This window comes from Sturnus vulgaris, chromosome 7 (genome assembly GCF_052056855.1).
Source record: "Sturnus vulgaris isolate bStuVul1 chromosome 7, bStuVul1.hap1, whole genome shotgun sequence".
In the NCBI taxonomy this organism is placed as follows: domain Eukaryota; kingdom Metazoa; phylum Chordata; class Aves; order Passeriformes; family Sturnidae; genus Sturnus; species Sturnus vulgaris.
The window spans coordinates 41,274,665-41,298,199 of NC_142249.1; the positions used below are offsets into that span (position 1 = coordinate 41,274,665).

Consider the following 23,535-nt stretch of genomic DNA (forward strand, 5'->3'; position numbering starts at 1 on the left):
AGGCTTTTTGTGCTTGGCTGGAAAGGAGTTTCTGTGGTTTGTCACTTGAATTTTTATTAGTCTGCTCTTTCCTGTCTGGGAGATCTGGACAGAAGCTATTCTGCATAGTTAAGTCTGCCATTTGGCCTGGAGACTGGGCTTAAATTAGGTCTTAAATTAGGGTTAAACAGGTTTTTCTGGTGTTCAAAGTGGTTATAATTTTCAAGAAAGTCTGGAAATGTTTAGAATTCAGCTTTAGTCAATGTTAACAGCAGAGAGCCTTCAGAGACTGCTCAAATGGTCCCTGGTAGGTGACAGAGCATCAGCCCTTCACTCCACAGTCACTGCACAGACAGCAGCACTGGCTGCAGGAATATCAGCCCAAACAGATTCCCAGGGCCATTCCAGGAAAATGGGAACTTGTCTGGAAACTGCCACGTTGTTTTGTCACTTTAAAGTTGTGTTTTAAGGTGCTGCAGGACATAAACTGCATTGCTGGGAAGTTTCTCAAAAAGGAGGTGGAATCAGAGTTGCTTTGATGTTTGAGGGCACTACAATCACATCACTCCTGAACCTCATCAAAGCTGAGCTTGGATTAATGAGTGCCACTGTGTGAGGTGTAAAATCTCATACAGCACTCAGCTCTGCACCCTTTGCTGTGGTGAATTTTTTGGTAGAGAGTGGAGAGCCCAACCGTGTGTGTGTTTATTAAAATGCTGCCTTTGTAATGTTTATTAAAATAATAACAGCATCCTGTAACGTGTGAGTGTTCCTAGAGTTAATACAGGTAGTAACACTTGAGTACAGTGTTACCTTGAGGTGAAGTAAAGGTGTGGTAGCACTCCATGGTTTTGGTGCTGTTTGCTCCTCAGTGTTTAATGGGATGTGAGTGTTAAATGTGGGGAATCAATGAATTTACCTTTCTGTATTTTTGGGGGTGTCTGTCCCCCGCTGTGTGTGTGTGTGCAGAGCAAAGGCTGACCTGACAGGCTGTGTTCCACCTTTGCAGGGTGCCTTGGTGCAGGTGCAGGCTGCAGAAGGGGCTCCGGTGAGGAAGGAGCATCTCCCCAGCAGGGAGCAGCAGATCCAGGCCCTGCAGAGCAGCGGCGAGTTCGATGTGCTGGTCATCGGCGGGGGAGCCACGGGCTGTGGCTGTGCCCTGGATGCAGCCACCAGAGGTAAAGGCTCAGCTGCACCTTCCTCTTGGGCTGGTGACAAACTTCTAAACCTGGCTTTCCTGGGCTGCTGGGAGCCAGAGCATTGGTTATCCTGCTTAGGAAACCTCTGCTCTCAGAATGAAAAGGGATATCCTGAAGGTCACCCAGCAAACCTGTGCTCTGAAAATGAGTTAACTGCACCACCTAATTCATGGCTTGTCTTCATTTTCTTCTGTCTTCGCTCAGAGTCAGGCTTAAAACACAAAGGAGATGAATTTCTCTTGTTCAGACTTGATTGTTTATTAAATCTTATCTGAAGTACAGACAGTTCTGTAACACTTCCAGCCACCAGCTAAAAGTGAGCAAAGTGGAGCTGGATCCAGCTGGGTACAAGGTCTCTAAAGCTGAACAGTGCAATAGAGAACTAACACCTCTATTATTGATACTTTTGACCCAATAACCAAACCCCTGTGACCCTCAGTGCAGCACTGACTGTCCAACCAAAAACTGCTGCCTGAAACCGTGGAGAAGAAGGAAGAAGTCAGAACACCCAAAAAGTTCCATCTTGTCCCACACCCATTGCTATATTCTAAAACCCCAAATTCCAAACCCTTCACCGTGTGCAATCACACACTTCTATTTAATTACACACCCGTGATTTTAACTCCATCACTCAAATTTGGAAGCTTCTCCAAGGCCTCAGGTCAGAAGCAGTGTTCTCCTGCCTTCTGACATTGCCTCAGAAACACAGACAAACCCTGAGCCCAGGAGTGCCTTTCAGTCTGAGCTGGAAGGTTTGCTAATAGGAAATGGATAAAGCAGGAGGGTCTGACCATGGAGAGACAAGTCCAGACTCCAGCCTGGATTTATTTAATGCCACAGGACAAAGATCTCTTCACTTCCACCTGTGCTGGGCTTTGGCAGAAAATGCAGATGTAAAGCAGACAGAAGTTATTAGAGTTAATCTCTGTTTATCCTTCTCTTGGATATACTGGTTATATCAGCAGGTTTCTGAGGTGTGAAATATTCACAGGCATTTGGTTAATGAGTTGTGTCTCCTTGCTGTTCATTCATGGAACTTGCTCTTTTATCGTGTTTGCTTCGCTTAACAACAAATTTTGCTTTTCGTGTGTTTGATAAATCTTCACCAAATTATTTCTGATTGTGTCCATTAATCTGCAGTCACATCGGACAAAAATAAATTGCTCTGATCTTTGTAAGTTACCAGTAATAATTAGATTTTTTTTAAGGCCATACAAGTTTTGGGAGAGCAGTAGATGTTAAAATCTCAGTGTTGGCACTGCTGAGTCCCCTCAAGGCTGTGTCCAGTTCTGCTCCCTCGTGGCCAAGGGACACTGAGGGGCTGGAGCACGGTGGGACTCGGGGCTCCTGCAGGGGTTTCCCAGCCCCAGGGATGCAGTGATTAAGGCTGATCAGACTTTGTCCTGCCACTTGTGTCCCTCTCTCACTTAAATTGTTAATGGAGAGGTTTAGAGCTCTGCTGCAAAGGGTTAAAAGTGTCCGTGGAACCCCTGTGTTCCTGCCCTGCATCCAAGCTCTCATTTCCTTTGGGATTGTGGCCCCCTTAATGTGCACTAATGCCATTCCATTGTGAAATATCCAGCTTTTAATGTGCTGCTGTTTAAGTTCTGCTTTGACTTTTCCCTCAGGAAGAAGGCTAAAATTTTTCATTACAATATAGACAGTGCACTACACTTTGAATACAAATTTATCCATGTACAGAGTAATTTTTCTTGTGATTGTCTCTACCCTAGAGAAGTGTCTTTAATGAATTACATACAAATTGTGTAATTTAAGAAGTTAATTTGGTTTTCTGGTAACACAGGACTAAAAACAGCCCTTCTAGAAAGAGATGATTTCTCATCAGGGACCAGCAGCAGGAGCACTAAATTGATCCATGGTGGAGTGAGGTATCTCCAGAAGGCCATCATGAAGTTGGATTTCGAGCAGGTAATTTTTTGTGCTGGTTGTTCAGCAGGAATTGCTGGTGGCCACTTCCCTGTCCCAGGTAGAGCTGAGTCTCCTTTTGGGCTTTTCAGTGCTGGGTTCCACAGCCCCTGTGCATGGAAGGGTCTCCTCTGGGGGAGCTTTGATGGGCAGTGGCATTGCCTTGCAGGCTGTGGGTTTTGGGAGAGGTAGGCAGAGACAGGGCTGATCTGAGAATAGAATAAAAAATAAAATAAAATAAAATAAAATAAAATAAAATAAAATAAAATAAAATAAAATAAAATAAAATAAAATAAAATAAAATAAAATAAAATAAAATAAAATAAAATAAGAAATTAATTGAGGGGAATGAGTGGCTGTCCTGTTCTGGAATGGGGAGAGAAAAGCTGGTAAATGACTGATGTAATTTGGAATGGGGGAAAAATACTGTAAATGAACGACTTGTTTTGGAATAAGGGAAAAAAGATGGTAAATGAGTGATTTATTTTGGCATGGGGAAAGAAAATATGGTAAATGAGTGATAGTGTATAAATGCTTTTGTGCATTCTTGTGTGGGTGGAAGGCTGATATTCCTGTTTTGAGGAATCATGTTGTCTTCCCATTGGAACCTCTCAAAGTGTGTTTTAGTGGTTGTAATGCTGCTGCAAGAATGGGGATTTTTCAGGGGAAATATCCAAACCCTGCATTATCCACCTATGGAAAGCCACCTGTTCTGCCAAAGAGCAGCTCCACGTTGATGCCCAGTGGTTGGACTGGAGATGAAATGAACCCTTCAGCATTTGCAGCTTGGAGATGGATGGGGCTGGGCAGTGGGATTGAGCACTGGGATTGAGCAGTGGGATTGAGCACTGGGATTGAGCACTGGGATTGAGCTGTGGGATTGAGCTGTGGGAATTGCCATGGGGCTGAGCTGTGGGATGGATGAGTCCCAGCCCTCCTGAAGTGCCTCCTGCCCCTCCTTAGGGCAACGTGGCTCACTGAGCTTTATGTTCAAATGAAAAATTATGTAACTGTGCTGCCAAGACACCAAGATGAAGCCACTGAAACTTTATTTTATTGGGGATCCGTTTCCTAAACCTTTGGATTTCTCAGCAGAAAAGCCCAGTAACAATGGTGGGAGGTGTTGATACTTGGATAAAATTTATTTAAAGTTATTGAACATCCCCTTGTGCTGAGAGTGGGTGCTGTGGCACTGACTGGCAGTGCCCATGGGTGCTGTTTGGCAGTACAGGATGGTGAGGGAGGGCTGGAGGAGGGTGGCACTGACTGGCAGTGCTGTGGCTGATGCTTGGCTGCTGTTTTGCAGTACAGGATGGTGAAGGAGGCCCTGGAGGAGAGAGCACACCTGCTGCAGAGTGCACCCCACCTCTCAGCCCCGCTGCCCATCATGCTCCCCATCTACAAGTAAGCTCTGCTGTGCCTTCTCTCCTTTCCCTTGTTTCCTCACAGCAAAGCCTGGCCTGGGAGAGGTTCCTCACGGCTGTCCCAGGGCTGGGCTGGGCTGCAGGAGCACAGAATTCTCTGTTCCCCAGGCAGCAATGGCTGCTTTGGGGGGCACATCCTGGGGTGCAGCTCCTCAGGGCCCTTGCAGCAGCCCAGCAGGGACAGCAGGACAGAGCTCTCATGCCCAGGGGGTATTTGCTGTTCCTCCAGTGCCCCCCTGCCCTCAACACCCCCTGCCAGTGTCCCAGCGAGGGGCCCTTCAGCCCATGTGAGCACAGGGCAGCTGGGTATGCACAGAGCAGCTTCCTCCTCCTCTGAGGCACACACTCAGTGCTTTGGGTTAGGTTTTCAGGCTGTAGGAGCAATTACTCACTGCAGCAGGCTACTGAGAGCAGAGAGGGTTTGCTGAAGGAACTTAATCTTGTTAAGACCATTCCTGTTTTTATTATTCCTGTCTCAGGGTGAGGGCCTGTAAGAGCTGGAGCTTGTGCAGGCTGGTGGTTTGGCTGCATTTCTTGTGGTGCTGTTTGTGCAGACCTTAGGCTGTGCCTTGGGGGAACCCTCTCAGCTTGCACACACAGCTCCAGCATCTCACAGGAGACACAACAACCTGATTTTAGAGCCAAGACATCCTTGAGTGTGCTCTGCTCTGATGCCTTGAGGAGCTGGAGCAGAGGCTGCACACAGAGTTAAGGGGAATAAAATGGGTATTTATTGAGAGGCCCATAAAGCCACAGCCCAGCAGTATCAGTGCCACAGTGGTGGCCCCTGCCTGGATGGCTCCAGGATGGAAGGAAAGGAGGGGTTGGTCACAAAATCTCACACTTTTATAGGTTCTGGTTCATTTGCATGAACCCACCCTCCACCTTTCCACGGAGTTTGTGCTTAGGGCCTGAAGTTTGGAGAAACTGTCCTTGAGTTCTTAACTGGAATAGGACTGGTTTGTCTTCAGCACCCCAGCACATTGGAGAAGCACACCCAAGGGGAAAGGAAAACTTAAAACTAAAGGCATCAGCTCACTGCTGGGAGTAGCTCAGTTGACAGCAGTGGCAAACAACACCTAAGTCTGGAGAATTTGCCTTGTCCTGTCACCATGAGCTGGCCATGCAGCACAAGGTGGAACTGCTGTCAGAGCAGTGTGTGTTAGTCTGTACTGCAGCAGCACACACACACACACACACACACACACACTTCTGAATGCCTCCTTTGGGGTTTTTTTATTCACTTCGTGGTGCTTTTCTCCCCTCAGGTGGTGGCAGCTGCCCTATTACTGGGTTGGCATAAAGCTGTACGACCTGGTGGCTGGCAGCCAGTGCCTGAAGAGCAGCTACGTGCTGACCAAGGCCCGTGCCCTGGAGCTGTTCCCCATGCTGCGCAGGGACAGGCTGGTGGGAGCCATTGTCTACTACGATGGTGGGTGCCCTGTGTGCCTGCCCTGGGCTCCTGGGCTGGGGCTGGCAGGCTCTGGGGGTTTTCTTTTAAAGGAACCGAGCAGTTCTTGGTTTTCTAAAGTTGTTTGTTGTAAAGGCACGTGGGTCTCGAAAGGTAAGGAGACACAAGTGTTAAAGTCCATGCTGAAGGATTTTGGTGTGGGGTTCTAAATAGAAATCCTCATTAGAAGGAGAAGCTGCTCCTGTTGAGGTCCCAGCAGGGCTGATGTTGCTGCTGCAGTTTTTGTCTTTTTCTGAGCAAGGCTGATAGGGGTGAGGGGAAAGAAGAAAGAGAGAGCAAGAGCAAATCTCTCCCCAGTGCACAGATTCTTCTACACAAATTACCCAAGAAGTTAAAAACACAAACCTGAACCATTTCTTCTTAACCCATTACAATTCTAGTTTTTAGCACACCAGTTTATGTATAAACTACACATATGGTCTATCTTGTTCTAGCTAAAAAATGTAAGCAATATTCTTACTCTAGTTTTATTGTGTCTAAAGCTCTGTTCTTGGAGCTTCCACAGAAACTTGTTTTCAACACTAGTATCTAGGATTATGTTTTTCAACTTCCACTAGAGCTGGCTGATCTCTCACTGAGGAGCTCAGAAAGCTCTGACTCCAGCAGGGGTAAAAACACAAATGTGAGCCTGCAGAAGGATTCCTCTTGCCTCTCAGTGGTTAATTTGGGAGCTAAGTTGTGTTTTCACAACAGCAGCTTAGTGGGTGTGGAAAATGCAATTTTTTCTTGGGGGTGTGGAGTGGTGTGAAAGTGCTCTGGTGATGTGCTTTGTGACCTTGTGGCAGCAGAAAGGTCTTCACACGAGGTGGATTATAAAGGGAATTCTTTTCCCTTTGTAGACCTGCACTGAGGACAATTCATAGCTCATCAGAGGGGTTCTGGACTGGGAGGGGCTCTGGAAACACCTGGACTCCAGTGGGGTTTATCAGGCTTCTGGATAAAGCTTGTGTTGGTAATTGCAGGTGTCTCAGACAGAGCCCCAGAAGCCTGGAAAAACAATTAAAAATTCATATATATGTGTGGGAATATGTATGTGCAGATTCTTGTTTGGGAGGAGGGTCAGATTTAAAGGATGGACTTGGTGTTTCCTTGATTTTACTACTGAAGGAAACTGCATTTTATCTTATTTTTAAGGTATGGAGGAAATAAGAGCAAAATTTGCAAATTTAGCAATATTTGTTGTGGGATTGTGCCTGTTACCAGGACCTGCCATGGACAGCACACAGAGAAGGAATTGAGATTTATTTTTTCTGTATCCTGAGCTATTCCTTAGCTCGTTTTAAGGGATCCCAGGAGCCTGCCAGAAGAACCAAGTGGTTCTCTTAACTGTAATTACACTTCTCATAAGAGCACTATAGCTTGAAATCTATTTATAATCTAGTGAAGTTTTTTCTGATTAAATAAATAATTTGGCTGTTTCATGGCTATTTGCTACTCCAGCATTCCAAAGACCCATCTTTCAAGGATAGCCTTAAGATTGGTCTTCATGTTTCTTGGATGAATAATTCTTTTAAACAGTGCTGCAGATGTAAAGGTTCAGAATGCCACGTGGGCTTTGATGGCAAACACGGGCAGGGCAGGGCTCTGAGTGACTGAGAGATGTCTCTGGAGGTTTTGGGGCCATCCCAACAGAGGGAAACAAACCACACTCAGTATTGGAGAGGAAGAGTAAAATAGAAAAAAAAAAAAGGGAAAAAAATCTGTCTTGCTTTATTTTGCTTTCTTTATAAGATACAGCTCAGTTATGCTCAGTTTTAGGCAGAATGTAAAGAAATGCTGTTTAGAATTAAAATTTAGAAAGCTCTCCAAGCTCCACCAAACCTCAGTTTCCCTGCAGAGTAGAATGTGTTTGAAGGGCTCAGGGGTGAGATCTGAGTTGATAGTGCACATCTGAGTGTTGGGAGGCTGCAGCTAATGCAGAATAAAGTGTCCAGCTCGACTTAACTCAGTTCTGGGCTGGCCAGTGTGGGGTGGCCCGTGGGGCAGGGGGCTCCCGTGGGGCTGGGGCACATGAACTGCTTTGTCCTGATCTATTTACCTGTGTCCTGGCCACGGGAAATGGGCTTTGAGTCACAGCACCTTCAGCTCTCGGAAATTATTGTCCTTGAATTTTAATGATGTACTGTCACACCCTGGACCCAGAGCGATGGAGCACAAAGGGAAAGGGAATGGAACTGAGGGTAGAGGAGGGGGTGGTGAAATTGAACTTGTTTTCGTCCTTTCAGAAGGATTAGTCATAAAGCAGAGTATGAAATAATGGCAAAGCAAAATACAAGTCTTGAAGCAGGTGATACCTTTCTGTTCTCTCTCCATCCCTTCTCTCTCCCCTGAAGAACGAATCAATAAATTGGCCTTCTGAGGATGGAGTTTGTTAACTCTAAGTGCAGTTAAAAGCAGTTTTATCCTGTTCCCCTCTTTCCTTTATTCCCTGTAAGTGCTGAAGGCAGAGCTGTTCATGATCAGCTGCGGATCCCCAGCACCAAAGGGAGGAGGTGCAAGCGTTCCATGCCCGAGTTCATTTTCTGTGTGCTGGAGCCCGTGCCCAGGGCTGTCCCCACGGTGTCCCTGTCCCCTGGCAGCTCAGGGCTGCTGCCACCTCCAGCCATCTATAATTCATGGGGACTTTGTGTTCCCAACCGCGCCGGGGTCGTCTTCATTACATCCTTTAAATTGTTTATACAGGCACAAAAAAAAAAAAAAAAACCGCTACATTATAAATGTTGGGAGTACCAGCAAGAGCAAATCTCAGCCTTGTCCAGGGGCTATTCTTGCTCTGCCTGAGCACGGGGAAGCCAAAGCATATGTTGGATGTTAGCCGGGGTGTACACAACGTGTCCTATTTATTCAAGGTTTGCTTTGAAGCCACAACTTACAAGTTTGTTTCTTAGGGGGGACATGTCAGACTGCATTTAGCATTTGTTGGTATTAGGATACTCCTGAATAGCAAAAAGGCAACATTTTGGGGGGAGAAGGCAGCTGCTATCTGAGCAGGGATCTGTCAGATCCACTTAGGGGCTGCGGGAGAGCTGCAGAGGAGGCACAGGGAGGGGCTGGGCCGGGCTCAGCATCTCGGGCAGGATTGTTCCAGAGCACTTTACATGGAAGAATTCATCTCCATTTAAATTGTGTGCAGTTCATTATGATAAGAACCAGGAAAGCCATTAGAGCAGGGATCCAGCTGGCCAGAGTGTGTCAATGTAAAGTGCTCAGCAATTCCAAGTGGCACGGTTCTCTTTATGATACGTTATTTTTCTGTCTCGAGGTGCTTGCAGGCTTCTTTAACAGATTTTTGCCTTGCAAGATGAGCCCTTGAGTGTGTAAGGAAAATTCGTGTTCTGGAATCAATTCTGAATTTAGGATTCTAGGGCTCTGCTGCCCCTGCTTTCTGAATTTGCTGTTTTTTCCTGAAAGAAGAAATGAACATAGGCTGTGCCTGGGACCCTCTTGCCACATCGAGGTATTGGATTGTTTAATGTCTTCTTCTACAAATCTCCAGTATGTTTACTGGCATGTAAGTAGCTGGATTTTTTGCTTTTTGCCTTCTCAGTAGTTTTGCATACATTCTCTGCTGAAATATTTTAATCTGGAGGTTGTTTAAAAGTAGAAAAAGCCTTGGCAGAGGATTTCGCTTTCCCTGTTTACAGCAAACCCCCTGAGAAATCCTTCCCAGGCACACGTGCACACACAGACACACACACGAAAATCAATGCAAAAGAGTAGGGCATTCATTAAGCTGTCAAAAATGGAATAAATGCTTTTTTTTATTTGGGCTCTTGTAGCTATTTTTCCTAGGATTTGAGTGTGTCCTGAATTATGAAATGTTATAGCTTTATAATTCATGTTTGACAAATGGATATTTGGAGATGTTGAGCTGTAATAGGGATATTACAGACAACTCTGTGGCTGTTTTTCCTTCCCTGGATATAAAAACTCTGACAGTTTGTCACTGAACAGACTTTCCATAGGTGAATTTAAATACACAGCTCCTCACATTTCTTGGTGTTTCCAGCCAGAGGCTGGGTGGCTGAGAGAAGCCCTGCAGGCACTCCAGCCATGGGTATAGCTGGGAAATATTCTGTGTGTGCTCCAGACCTTGATGTTTTACAGGGTGTTCTGTCTGTGTTCTGTATCACAGGGCTGCCCATGGTGAAATCCTGCAGGATTCAGGGGTTTGGGACAGGGAATGGTGGCTGGGATACAGGTACAGTGACCCCAGGACAGCACAGGGACAGGTACAGTGACCCCAGGACAGCACAGGGACAGTCCCTGGGCACAGGCACAGACTTTGGGATGTGCTGCAGCCAGGGCTGCCCCATTCCCAGCACACTCCGTGGCTCCAGCCTCTCTGCTCTTTGCCCATCAGGGCCCTTTTATCATTTTCAGAAGGGATAAAATCAATGGCCTGAACCAGCTGCATCTTTAACCCAGTTTTGCCTCTGTCAGAGGTGCCTCGTCGCTGCAGGAGGAGCCCTTTGCTCCCACAGGAGGGACAGAAAGGCTGTGCTGCCTGCCTGCTGCCCCAGGCACCTTCCCAAAAGCACTGGATGATAACTGCATCTCCTGCTGTACCTGTAACAATTTAATCGTGTGAGTCAGCCCAGTCAAGCATCCCCAGCTCATGACTGGGAGACATGAAATTCATTGTCATTATTGTCCCTGTCATTTTGGATCATTATATCCTGCTGCAGAATTTTCCTCACTCCAGTGCTTTCTTACCTCCAGGAAGCAGGGATTATGGCTGAGGTTGGGGTGGGGGCAGGACTGTGAACTACATTTACCTCAGGGGAGCCACAGATTAAATTGGCTTTGCTTTCTGACTTGCTGGATTCGTCTGTTTGTACGCTCTGGGTTTAAGGTTGGAAATGATGAATATTCCAGTGAATTCGGGGCCTCTCTCTTTTCTTTTTTTAATGCTTGTATAAGCAAAGGATGGGGTTTGTGTCCCTTAAGAAGTGAACAGGGAATAATTCTTCAGATCATGTTACCAAAAAGATTTAAGATGATTCCTGAACAAAACGATGTTACTGGTTCATCGTGGCACAAACATCTGCGTGGTCCCCAGTGTGTCGTGGCTTTCAGGGATGGAGGGAAGGATGGGCTGGAGCTCTGCTGTGAGCCAGGGCTGTGTTTTATGGGAGCTGCAGAGGGTCACAGTGCCCTGCTCCCTGTGGGATGTGTCCCTGCACTTCTCCCTGCAAGGGCGCTCAGGCGTGGTGATAAAGGTGTCTGTGGAGGTGGTGGAGCCACCATCCCTGGCAGTGTTCAAGAGGGACCTGCATGTGGCACTTGGGACAGGGCTGTGGGGAGAGGATGGTGCTGGGTTGGCACTTGGGCTGGGTGATCTGGAGGGGCTCTTCCAGCCTTGGAGCTGTGGGTTCTGCCATCTCTGCACTCTGGCATGGCCCTGCATCCCCCTGGCCAGGTGTGGTTCCAGGTGTGGCTCTCCTGGCATGGCTCTCTGTCCCTCCAGTCCCTCCATCCCCTGGCCAGGTGTGGTTCCAGGTGTGGCTCTCCTGGATGGCACAGCAGCAGCAGGAGCCCAAGCTGAGCACTCGGTGCCTGATCCATCACTGCTCTGTTGGGAGTCAAACCCAGCACGGGCTGGCTGCTGTGGGAGTTCACCCTGCTGGGATTTTTCCCCCTGGAAGGCATTGGTGGCACTGGGGACACTGCAAGCTGTGGTGACATCAGCCTGGCAGGGTGGCACGGCCACAGCAGCCGTGCCGTGATGTGACGGGCGCTCAGGGTGACATTTTAGCACTGTTGCCATAAACTGACAGTGACAATGTTTAGTTTCATTTTAACACGGTGCTTTTCCTGCCACTGACACGGCAGTCACAGTGTAGTGACAACTTGAAGGCTGATACAAAAGAAGTGGGAAACAACGTAATTATAAAGCAGTCACACAGAGCCAGAATTCCAAATTTTGTCTGTCACTGGATGTGGTGGATATTGTGGCTTATTTTTGCTTTCTGGGATCGTAGTTTCAGTAGGAGTTTTAGCTCCTGTGCTGTAACTTGGCAGCAGACTCAATCAGACAGACATTTGAAGGATATTGGGATTTCTTCTGTGAAAAATATTTGATGGGTTTTCTGCCTCTTGCTGGTGACACTGCTTTGTTTATAACTACAGAATTTGGAACAAATCATAGTAGAACATTGGCTTGAAACGGACAGAGGGCAGGGGTAGGTGGGAGATCAGGGAGAAATCCTGCCCTGGCAGGGTGGGCAGGGCTGGCACAGGGTGCCCAGAGCAGCTCTGGCTGCCCCTGGATCCCTGGAATTGTCCAAGGCCAGGCTGGCTGGGATAGTGGAAATGGTCCCTGGCAGGGGGTGGAATGGGATGAGCTTTAAGCTCCCTTCCAACCCAAACCATTCTGTGATTCCAAGAATAGGGAGGTTCAGTTCTTGTGATCTGATCTGAGCTGGTGCTAAATGGAAGAGGTCAGAAATTAAGATGATTATTTATTTAAATTATTTAAACTGGATGTGTGAAATCTGAGTTTGAATTGTTGGAATCAATTTACCTGTGAGAAGGCTGGAGGCTTCCCTTTCCCTGAGAAGCTGACACCTTAGGGCGGATAGAGCTGAAATGTGGGGTGTGGTTATTTCCAGTGATATTTAATTGTCCCTCATCCTTCCCACTTGCTCGGGCCTTAGTGCAGCAGCAGGGGTGGCCCAGGGCACAGGGACAGCCGGGAGGGCTGGGGGGATGGAGCTGGTGGAGTCAGAACTCATCCCCCTGCAGCAGGACAGGAGCAAGGACATGAGAGCTGCGTGTCCTAGAAAGTCAGAGAGTTTGCAGCAAGTTCCACTGCAGTTCCGTGTGATTCAGAGAGCTGCAGAGTTGGGGTCTGGGGGCATTGTCCTGACTTGTGACTCACGAGTCAAAGGGGACATTCCCCCTGAACTCACTCTGCTCGTGTCTGGGGAGGGGAGCTTGCTGAGCTCTTGCTCAGAGAAGTCTGGAACAATTTTGAGTCACTGCAGCTGATTCATCGTGCCTAACTGGGATGTAACCCTTCCCATCTGCACAACAGCTCCTGGGCTCCTGCTTAATGATTGTAATAAAACTGCTCGTGCAATTAAGCACTTCCTTAAAATTAGAGGAGAGGGGCAGCCTTGGTGACTTGGTGTAGTTGTATATACATCTAATACACGTGTGTCATTGTGTCCTCACTCACCAGCCCTGAATGTGGGGAGCTTTGGGTAAGGTTTGGATGTACCCAATGAGAAAACTTTGGACATGAAAGGATTTGGTTTGCTGTGGTGCTTTGTTGCCTGCCTGCAGTTACCTGGTGCAGGGCTGCAGTAAGGAATGCACCTGTGGGTGGGTGAGCTTTCAGGTGCCTCTCATGCCAGGCCCTTCTGGGCTCTGTGAATTGTCAGAGTGACACAGGACAGAGCTGCCAGAGTGCCTCATTAACGCTCTGCTTTTCACACAACTCTCCTGAATCAGCCCCAAACAAATCTCTCTGCTCTGTGGGCTTTGTTATCACTCCCTGCTGGCTGGGGCTCAGCTCTGGTAAAAATAAAATTGAATGTACACTGTGTGCACTCTGGGGGAGGATCCTGCGAGTGCCAACGGAAACATTGTCTGTTGGGATGTGCAGAAATGCAGCATTTGCTACTAAGGAGTGAAAATAGAATTTTCCCAAATTACACGAAAAGGAGAAATTATAAACCAAATGGCATCACTGTTGGGCTCAGCGTGGTGTGGGATAGACTTCCTCAAACTGTCTTTGCACACTGAATGTCCTCAGCAGTGTGGCTTCTAGGACTGAGGGGTTTTTAGAAGATTCAGTGTTAATTTGGTGAAAGCACTTAGGCCAGTGTTTTGGGAAAAGCTGGGTTGGCTGCCCTCAGTAAAAATGAAAGTATCTCTTCATTGTCACCGTATTAAAGCAGGTGGAAACAACAAATAAGGGCAGGGATGATTCTTTCAGTTTTCCTTGCTATTTTCAAGAGGCTCCACACGAGGAGCTGCAAGGAGAGCTCAGCTTGTTCCATCAGTTGGCTCGGGGAGCTTCTCCCAAGGTGCTGAGCTGGGACTGCCCCCTGTGGGGACACCACAGCTGGCATCATGCAAGGGACAAGGGTGGGAAATAGAGTTCATCAAAGGCAGCCCCGGAGCAGCAGAGTCCTCTCCAGGCAGGGTGTCTGCTCTTGGGGAATGTCACACTTGCCATTTCACTGTGTTGCCTACCCTTAGCAGATTTAGGGGATCTTCAGGAGCACACTCACCTCTGGAGAAGGATGCCAGATTAATTTGGCTTAGCCACTCTGTTGTTAGAAAAGAACTTTTTGGCTGAAGTACTTGTAAAAGCTCAAAGGATCACGGAGGGGTCACCTATGGTGGCAAGGGGGGGGTCATTGTTCTGTTTGGTGTTGGAGCCCCAGTGGCTGCTGTGCAGGGCAAGGATGGCTGCACCAACCAAGGATGTACCCAAGGATGGCCCTGGCTAATCCTGGGCCTCCCTGGAAGCTCAGGGTTCTCTTGGCATTGATCCCACACCTCGGGTTTCACAGGGTGGAATCACTGTGGGAATCTTGGGAAGGTGCAGTGGTGCTTGTGTCAAGAGAGTTTTTCGTGTCTGGGCTGGAGGAGCTGAAGATTGGAGCTGCTTTTCTCTGTGTTCAGGGGACCTCTGTGCCTGGGGAGAATGGCATTTGATTGCAAGGTCAGAAAGGCTGAGATGCAAAACCTTTGCTTTGCTTTGTCCTTCCCTTTCTCTCCAGAGTGTTGAAGATCCTCATTGTGGTCTGGAGCTCCCTCCCGAGGGGCAGCTCCCATCTCTGCTCTCTGTGCCCAGGGACAGGACCTGAGGGAAGGGCTGGAGCTGTGTCAGGAGGGGTTTAGGTTGGAAATCAGGAAAAGGTGCCTCCCCTTTGGGTGAAGGGTGCTGGGCACTGCCCAGGCTCCCCAGGGAATGGTCACAGGCTGCCAAGGCTGCCAGAGCTCCAGGAGTGTTTGGACAATGCTCTCAGGGACAGGGTGGGATTGTTGGGGGGTCTTGCAGGGCCAGGGTTGGACTGGGTGATCCCTGTGCCTCCCTCCCAGTTCAGGATATTCTGATTCTCTGTTCAAGTGCAGGATTTTAATGTCATTGCCTAGGGGAGAATACACACATGCCAGTTGGCAGGCCTTTAAAAAAAAAGGCAAAACCCCAGCTGTTCCTGAGTATAAAACCACTATCCTGTGACCCCATCTCTCCTAAACTGTTGCACTGTTGTTCTCCACAGATGATAAATTCCCAAGGTGGGAAGTCACTCTTTACTCCATTCAAATCCAGACCTCTCCAGATCTCTGCTGTTTATGCCATGAAATGCTCAAGGACTCCACGCTGTAGGTCACATCAATCTGAAGCCAGTGTGTTTCTCTGCCACTGTAGTTAATCAGGAACTGGTTATTTCCCAGTCCTCTGCCTGCAAATGCATTCCATGGGCACTCAGCTGCTTTTGGACAGCCGAGGAGTGAGTAATAGCATGGGGGTTCTTGCGTCAGAATAATGATGAGGGGAAAATGGATGAGAGCTTCAGAGAAAGCAGGAAAATGTTGTTTTGAGCACAGTGGTCCAAATCCTGGAATGTGCTGAGAGTGTCCTGAGCTCACTCTGATTTCAGGAGTGTTGGGAGGCCGAGCAGCCTTTGGATTTGGGGCTTGCTGAACAATTGTTACTTGGCAGTGTGGTTTTACAGAAGCTGCCCGTTTCCACATTATTTATTCTGCTGATTGGCTTCTCCGGATTGCTTTTGCTCTGGACAAATAAGTGACAAATCTGGGAAGAGGCAAACTCACCAAATTTAAACAGTCAGGGTTGCACAGACCAAAGCTAATATTGGCTGAGGTGGGGTGGTGTGATGAATCCCCCCAGCAGGGCAGCCACAGGAGAGTGGGGCTTGTGTCACTGTCACCTGGGCCACTGCTGGCAGGAGCAGGCTGGAGGGCTCTGAACCCCCCTGGCCCCGGGGTCCTGCTGCAAGGAGGGAACAAATGCCCCTCGTGGGATTTGGGGTTTGGTGGCCCTGTGTGAGGGGTGCTGCTGTGTGGCCCAGGACAGCCAGGTCCTGCAGTGCCCCAGGTCACAGCAGATAAAGGATCCCCCTTTATCTCCAGAGCAATGAGCTCCTGAGAGCCCTGGCTTCAGGCTGGAGCAGCCTTCCCTGGATTTCAGAGTCGCTGAAGCATTTATGTTGGAAAAGCCCTCGGAGAGCGTGGATTGCAAGCTGTGACCTCACCTCAGCCAGCCCAGAGCACTGAGTGCCACATCCAGTGGCTTCCTTTGGAATCCCCGCTGCTGGGTGGAAGCAGCTGCTGTGCCACAGCTGGGCGCTGTCCTTTGTCCCTTTGTCACCCAGTGCTCCCTCTGTACCTTCTCTCAGCCGTGCCTGGCACTGGGCAGGGTTGAGGTGAACCTCCCGAGTCACTGATTTATCCCTGCCTGCCACGGCAGCAGCGCAGTGCCCCTGCAGTCACTGAATGCTTGGCTGCCAGCTCTGACCGATGGTTCTTCCCTCTCGTGCATCCCGTGTGATGGAGCATCCCCAACTTTTCCTGACATCTTGCTCAGTTGTTTTGCTGTTCTTCTGTTGTTGCAGCTGATTCTGGGCATTGTGTGCTGAGTGGGGCTGGAGTTACTGTTTGTTTCTTCATCGGTGCTTTATCATGCTGCTGTTCCTGTACACTCCGTGTAACTTTTTTTCTCCCAGCTGAAGACGGATTGCAGTGCCCAGCCTGGGCTGGGCTGGAGTGAGGGGTTTGGGGAGGGGAGGTGGTGCTTGCGAGGCCATTGATCCCATCTTTATAACTTTGCCCTTTTAGCTGGGAACAGATGATTTGCACGGGGGTTGGAGATTTGTGCAGGCAGAATCCGAAGGACCAAACTTTACATAAACCATTTATACTAAATGCTGGGGATGCTGGCAACATAAATCACCTACAGTATCTATTCCAAATTTATCACTTTATCAGCATCGTCCCTGATAGGAGTGGTCCAAACAGGTGGGGAGCTGAGCTGTACCTCAGGAAGTTCAGCCTGCTCAGAAATTAATTATTCAGGACACACAGAGCCTGGCCCCTTCAATGTATAGTAATTCTTTCCAGCCAGCACCCAGGCCTCCAACTTCAGAGCAATAATAAATAGGAAAAGTCTCAGGTGAAGCCAGTATTCCAGAGTAATTAATCATCTTCCCCTCACAGCCCCTCCACCTCTCTCTTGGTTTTCTTTAACGAGGGAATTTCAGTAATAAATCTTTAATGATATATGTTAAGAATCCTTCATTAATTCTTGTCCACTTACTTCTCTTCTTTGGGTGCTTTTATGTTGTGTGTTGGGAGGTTCAAAGGAATATACAAAAAACACACGGGCAGCGAGCGGCCGTGAGCGCCACGGGGTGTGACAGGGACAGCTGTGACAGATCAGGGCTGTGACAGATCAGGGCTGTGACAGGGACAGCTGTGACAGGGACAGCTGTGACAGATCGGGCTGTGACAGATCAGGGCTGTGACAGGGACAGCTGTGACAGGGACAGCTGTGACAGATCGGGGCTGTGACAGATCAGGGCTGTGATAGGGACAGCTGTGACAGATCGGGGCTGTGACAGGGACAGCTGTGACAGATCGGGGCTGTGACAGATCGGGGCTGTGACAGATCAGGGCTGACACCACTGCGGGTGACACTGCCACGGTTACAGTGCTGCAGGTGACAGACACTGCTGCGGGTGACACTGCCAGGGGTGACACCGCTGCGGGTGACACCGCTGTGGGTGACACTGCCGCGGGTGACACCGCTGTGGGTGACACAGTGACACTGCTGCGGGTGACACAGTGACACCGCTGCAGGTGACACCGGCGCGGGTGACAGCTGTGCTGTCCTTCCCTCCCCGCAGGACAGCACAATGACGCCCGTATGAACCTGGCCATCGCCCTGACCGCCGCCCGCTACGGCGCCGCCACCGCCAACTACACCGAGGTGCGGCAGCTGCTGAAGGCGGCGGGCACGGACGGGCGGCAGCGCGTCTGCGGGGTGCGCTGCAGGGATGTACTCACCGGTGAGTCTGTGGGGTCTGTGTGGGGTGTGTATGGGGTGTATGGGGTCTGTGTGGGGTGTATGGGGTCTGTGTGGGGTTTGTATGGGGTGTATGGGGTCTGTGGGGCGGGCACTGCAGGGACAGTGACACCCTGGGCTAACACGGGAGGGAGGAGTGGGGTCACTGCCATCTGCAAACAGCCCTGACCCTGCACAGGAGCCATCTTCCTGGGCCGTGCCATTAGTGTCACTCAGCTTCCACTTGTGTCACATTTCTCACTCAAACCCCAGTGTTCTGGCAGGCCAGAGCGAGCTTTGCACCCCAGCCCTCGTGTCAAGCAGAGATGACATTGTGAAAGGCTCTGTGCTGTACAGTAGTGATCCCATTTACCCACTCTGCAGGCTGACACTGAAATCTCTCTTCTTGAGAGGCACATTTCAGCTGAGCAACTTCCCTGCCTGCCTCTCTTCTACCCTTTCAGATAAGCTGGAATTCCCCTCTAAAACATTTTCTCTCACATCTGGTTAATTTGGGTGAACTCTCGGTTAATTTCTAGAAGCCATCCCAGCTGTTGTTAGACACGCAGGGTACATTTTACAGCAGGTTGAGGTCATAGAGAGATGAATACCAAAGAGCACCAGCGAGCAGGAAACACGCAGTGCCTGTGATTGATGCTGTTTCCTTTCCCAGGGAAGGAGTTCGATGTGAGAGCCAAGTGTGTTATCAATGCCACGGGACCTTTCACAGACTCAGTGCGCAAAATGGATGATGAGGAGGTGCCCAACATCTGCCAGCCCAGTGCAGGCGTGCACATCGTCATGCCTGGCTATTACAGGTGAGCCAGGGGAGCTGCTGGCCCTGCAATTCCATCTGTGATCTCTGCTGCTGCTGCATCATCAGCTGAGACACACCAGTGCTTCACAGCAGCTGGGAGTGCACTGTTGGATTCTGATTTTTATTTGTGTTTCTTAAAGAGGATCCTGGCGCTGTGCTGGCGAGAGGAACAATTTCATCTATTCAGAACACACTGAAGCTGTGCAGTTTGTACTTAGAGCTCCCCAAGGCAGGAGTCCTGCTGAAGCAGAAGGCATTTAGGCAGCACAACCCCAGGCTTGTGAAAGCTCCTGTTTCAATGATGCCTTTGAGCTGAGTGTGCTGCTGCCTGGTCACCCCCTCAGGAAAACAAGGAGCATGTAAAACCTTCCAGAGAGGCTGCACCTTCATACAGAATCCCTGTCCTGTTAAATCATGGAATCACAGAGAGGTCTGGCTTTGGAAGGGACTTTAAAGATCATCTTGTTCACTGCCTGCCTTTCCATGTGAAGCTCCCTGTGCAGTGACTCTGAGCTCTGCTCAGAGAAAACAGGAGCACAGAACAAGTGATAGAATGGGCAGTGTCATCAGAAATATTAATTACTACACGGGCAATGGAAGGAGCTCAGAGTAACACAACCACATTTGCTGTGGCCCCAGGCCCACCCACCCACCCGTGGGGGTTTTGGTGGGCAGGATGTGCCCTCCCTGTTGCAGGAGAGGTTCCAGTGGCACTCTGCTCCCTGCAGTCTCCTGCTGCTCTCCCTGTTTGCTGTGCAAAGCCAAATCCCCTTCTCCCAGCCAGCCTTGTCAGTCAGAACTCAAATATTACCTTTGGTTCCTGAAGTCATTAGCATCCTAATGGAAATTCCCCTTTATGGACTTAGCCCAGTTGTGTTGATACAGTGCCCTTGCAGTAATGCCTTCCACAGCCCTGCTCAGAATGGGAATTCAGCCTTCCAGTGCACCCTGGGGTGTGTCTGTCCCAACAGGACACCACCACACACTGTAAAATTGAGGCATTTTTGGCCTGGTGTAAAATCACCCCTGCATTCTCTTCTGGTTTGGGTTTTTTTTTTTTCATTTTTGTATCTTTCTCCATGAAAAATGGTCAAATGACCTGATAGCTGCTTTAAAGTACTAAAAATGTGGAGAAATGGGCTGTAATCCCAGTTTCCTGATATGCCAGGAGAGGGATGTCTGTGATTAGCTTTATGGCCCTGCACAAAAACATGGAAAGCTTTAAAACCTGGACTCACTTGGTAAATTCAAAGTCGAAGATGGCTGGGTATGCTTGAGAGCTCTGATTTATTTATTCTGTAATAACCCAATAATTTTAATTGGAAATGTGGAGAATTCTTGTTCTCCATGTTCCCCAGTGTATGTCAGCATGTGGGCATTACTTTCCTTGGAAAATAGTATCTGCCCACATACTGCCTCCACAGCACAGCTGATAAGATAAAACTGCACTGAATTTCCTTGGAGTGGGATAGCTGAAAACAGGGAACTGTCTGCTAAATAGAAAACACTCGTGGGATTTAATCTTGGTTGTATCAGGCCTTCCTTCCTTCTCCTGGTGCCAAGGAACACTGCTCAGCACAGGCAGCTTGGCATTTCACCATGTCCACGTGTGCCCTGGCAATGTGGTACAGGATTTTGGCCCACAGTCACACAAATGAAATTCTTTTTTTTTTTTTTTTTTAACATCTTGAGGGTTTTAGTTATAAATATAGTCAAGATTTTGTAAAACTAATGTTAACCTAATGCATTCACTCCCCATGGGTTTCTTACTCATTGATGTCCTTCATTAATAGTCCCAGAATTCCTCCCCTCATTAATTAGGCTTCCTGCCTGGATTGTGTCTGTGAAGGCAAAGCTTTTTCCTCTTCCTTCTGTGCAATTTCAGATGTTTCTGTCTTTCTGGAATTTTCCTCTCTGCTCTGCATTCCACATTCCAGGTAAACTTGCCTGTTGCACTTTGCTTCTTCCCTGTGGAAATTCACTTTTTATCCTTCTGTAACTGCGTTTATGGTGTTCTGGTGAAATGCTTCTTCAGCTGGAGATCTTCCATGGATCCACGACCTTCCATGGATCTCCCAGACCTTTTACCTCTACATTGCTCTGTAAAGGCTTTGATTTTTGCTTCATGCTGGGGTTTCCAATCCTGAATTTGCCCATTTTAGCCATCTTTAAAGATAAATCTCAACATTTTACAAGGCTCTTGCCTCCTTCTCTCAGCCATGGTGGAATCGTAGGAATTCTGCCTCTTAAAACCATGTTGTTTCAGAGATATTCCTGGTGTGCAGCAGCATGACTCCTGAGGCCTCAGGAAGGCCAGTATTTGGGTGTTAAGATGCTTCTTTCTGATGCAAAACACCTTATTTTGCATTTGTTTGGGTGGCTCTTTAGTTATTTAAATAAGCTGGAAGAAGCGTGGCAAAGGGCAGGGAGACAGAGCTTCCCAGGATAGCTGGTATCAGGGATTCAGTAAATAATTGGCACATGGAAAACTCTTTTCCCAGCACTTGCTGTGCAATCTAAACCACTTCAGTCCAGAGGTGCTGTGGGGAAATTTAGTTTGGAGTCTTTACTTGTTCCTTTTCCTTGTTTTTAACGGTTTTTATGAAATCACAGCAAAAAAATTTCATACTTTGAAGAAAATGTCTATAAAGTTTCTGAATTCTGATACTGTATATTAAACCCCTGATTTCCTCTGTCTCTAAATCAACAGCTTTTTCATTTTAAAAAGTAATCATTTGTCTGAGGTGATTTACCTTTCCCAAACCTGTGTTGACTTCCCCTATTAGATTGTACCTCTGCCACCGTGTGCCTAAGCTGTCTATAAATATCAGCTAAAATGGGTCTAATATACATGCTAGCTATGAAATTCTCAGCCTCTCTCCCAGCCTTGCCACCAGATATTGCCAACTTCCCTTCAGTGATCACTTCAGACTTCCTAAAAATGCAATATTCAGCCATTCAGCTTGGATAGGTAAATCCCACCCAAGCAGGTCTTTGCCTTCAGACATTCCCTTAGGATTTGAATCCATGGAATAATTCCCCTCTGAAGTCCCTAACTGCCTCCCAAATCTGCATGTCCTGCCCTCCTTCCTGTGCTCCCTGCATCTCAGGGGCACAGCCTGAGGAGCCCTGACCTGTCTGCACATGTTTAAATGAAAGTCAGCATCAGTCCTTGAAATAAAAATGATGGGAAAAAAAGGGGCACTTCAGTGTTTTCCTGCATAAAAGCTGTTTACTCTGAAGTGCTTATAAAAGCCTTTTGTTTTCTGAAATACAAGCAGAGCTTTTTAATGAGCCATGAGGAGGAGGCAGTGGGTCTGTACTTGTGGATACCTTTCTTACATTACACCAGAAAAACCTAATGCATTCATGAAAATCTCCAATCCAGAGCACTACAGTTTTTCATCCTTGTACTGAACCATTCTGTTGCAGCACTGGCAGAAATCATGAAAAATGCCTGAGTGGCAGCATCCACCCGGGGTCTTTTGCCTTTTTTTCCTCAAAGCACAGTTGCCCATCCAGGGCCACAGAGCTGGAGGCACTCAGAGCACGTTCCCTGCTCCAGATCCCTGGGGAGTCTGTGGGTGTTCCTTCCTGCTGAAGTGGCAGGTGGTGACAAACTCAGGCTTAGTGTCACTGCAAGGATATTCCTTAAATGTCCTCATTTCTCTTCTTTGTGCTCCTTCTCCTCTCAGTCACCACCCCTCACCCCTCCTGCTCCACCTTTGTTGTGGAGACAGATTGGAGGAATCGTCACGATTTTATGGCATAAAAACATCCACAGGCCTTGATTCCCCAGACTTCTGGGATATCTGTGTTTAAAGCCATGGCTTGGTGTCCTGGTTTCAAAGACAGGAGTTTGTAAAGAAAGGCAGGAACCTCTCTTGAAATGGACAATGTAAACCCCCTCCCTCCAAATTATTGTAATTTTGAAATTAAGGGGCTCTCAGGCAGAGATATAGGAATAGGAATAACAGTTTACTAGGAAAATTAAAATAAAAGTACAGTAATAAAAACCAAAAAACAAACAAATCACTGGCAGAGTGAGAATCCCAGCTGCCCCCGTCAGTCAGTCAGGGTTGGTGCAGTCCCATTCCATGGTGGCTGCATCCTCCTGCAGTGACAGATGTGGTTCTGCTGGAGCAGGGCTCCTGCACAAGGTGCAGTTTTCCTCCAAAGCTGCAGGGATGATGTGCAAGGCTCTGGTTTTCCTCTGGGATGCAGTGGGAAAAGGCTGCTCTGCTGTTCCAAATCTCCCCTTTGATCTGGGTAGGAAATGCTCGGCTCCTGCCCTGGCTGGAGCATCTCCCAATGGGATGATGGAATTTGATCAGCCCTGCCCTGGGACTGCATGGCCATGGACAGGAGAGATCTCCTGGAGGGAGGATGGGCTGTGGGCAAGAGAAAGATCCAAAGCCCAGCTGGTTTAACAGCTGAGCCATGAACAGGAGAGATCCCTTTGGAGAGAAAGATCCAAAGCCCAGCTGGTTTAACAGCTGAGCCATGAACAGGAGAGATCCCTTTGGAGATAAAGATCCAAAGCCCAGCTGGTTTAACAGCTGGGACAGAGCACACACTGCTGGCCACAGCCTGATTGGCAACCCAAGACACTTGGCCATTGAAATCCATTATTTGTTCATTTATTAACTCCTTTACCTGAGGACAGGTGTGGT

At 48.3% G+C, this 23,535-nt stretch overlaps 1 protein-coding gene across 2 annotated transcripts in view; it reads left to right on the plus strand.

The window, feature by feature from the left end:
- GPD2 (glycerol-3-phosphate dehydrogenase 2) overlaps positions 1-23,535 on the plus strand; it is a 50,772-nt gene that overhangs the window by 14,793 nt on the left and 12,444 nt on the right. For both annotated transcript variants that reach the window (XM_014890656.2, XM_088168460.1), the window contains exons 3-8: positions 989-1,157; positions 2,983-3,107; positions 4,411-4,508; positions 5,797-5,960; positions 17,888-18,049; positions 18,719-18,863. In XM_014890656.2, coding sequence (XP_014746142.2) covers positions 989-1,157; positions 2,983-3,107; positions 4,411-4,508; positions 5,797-5,960; positions 17,888-18,049; positions 18,719-18,863 — 863 coding nt within the window. The remainder of the gene's footprint in view (positions 1-988; positions 1,158-2,982; positions 3,108-4,410; positions 4,509-5,796; positions 5,961-17,887; positions 18,050-18,718; positions 18,864-23,535) is intronic.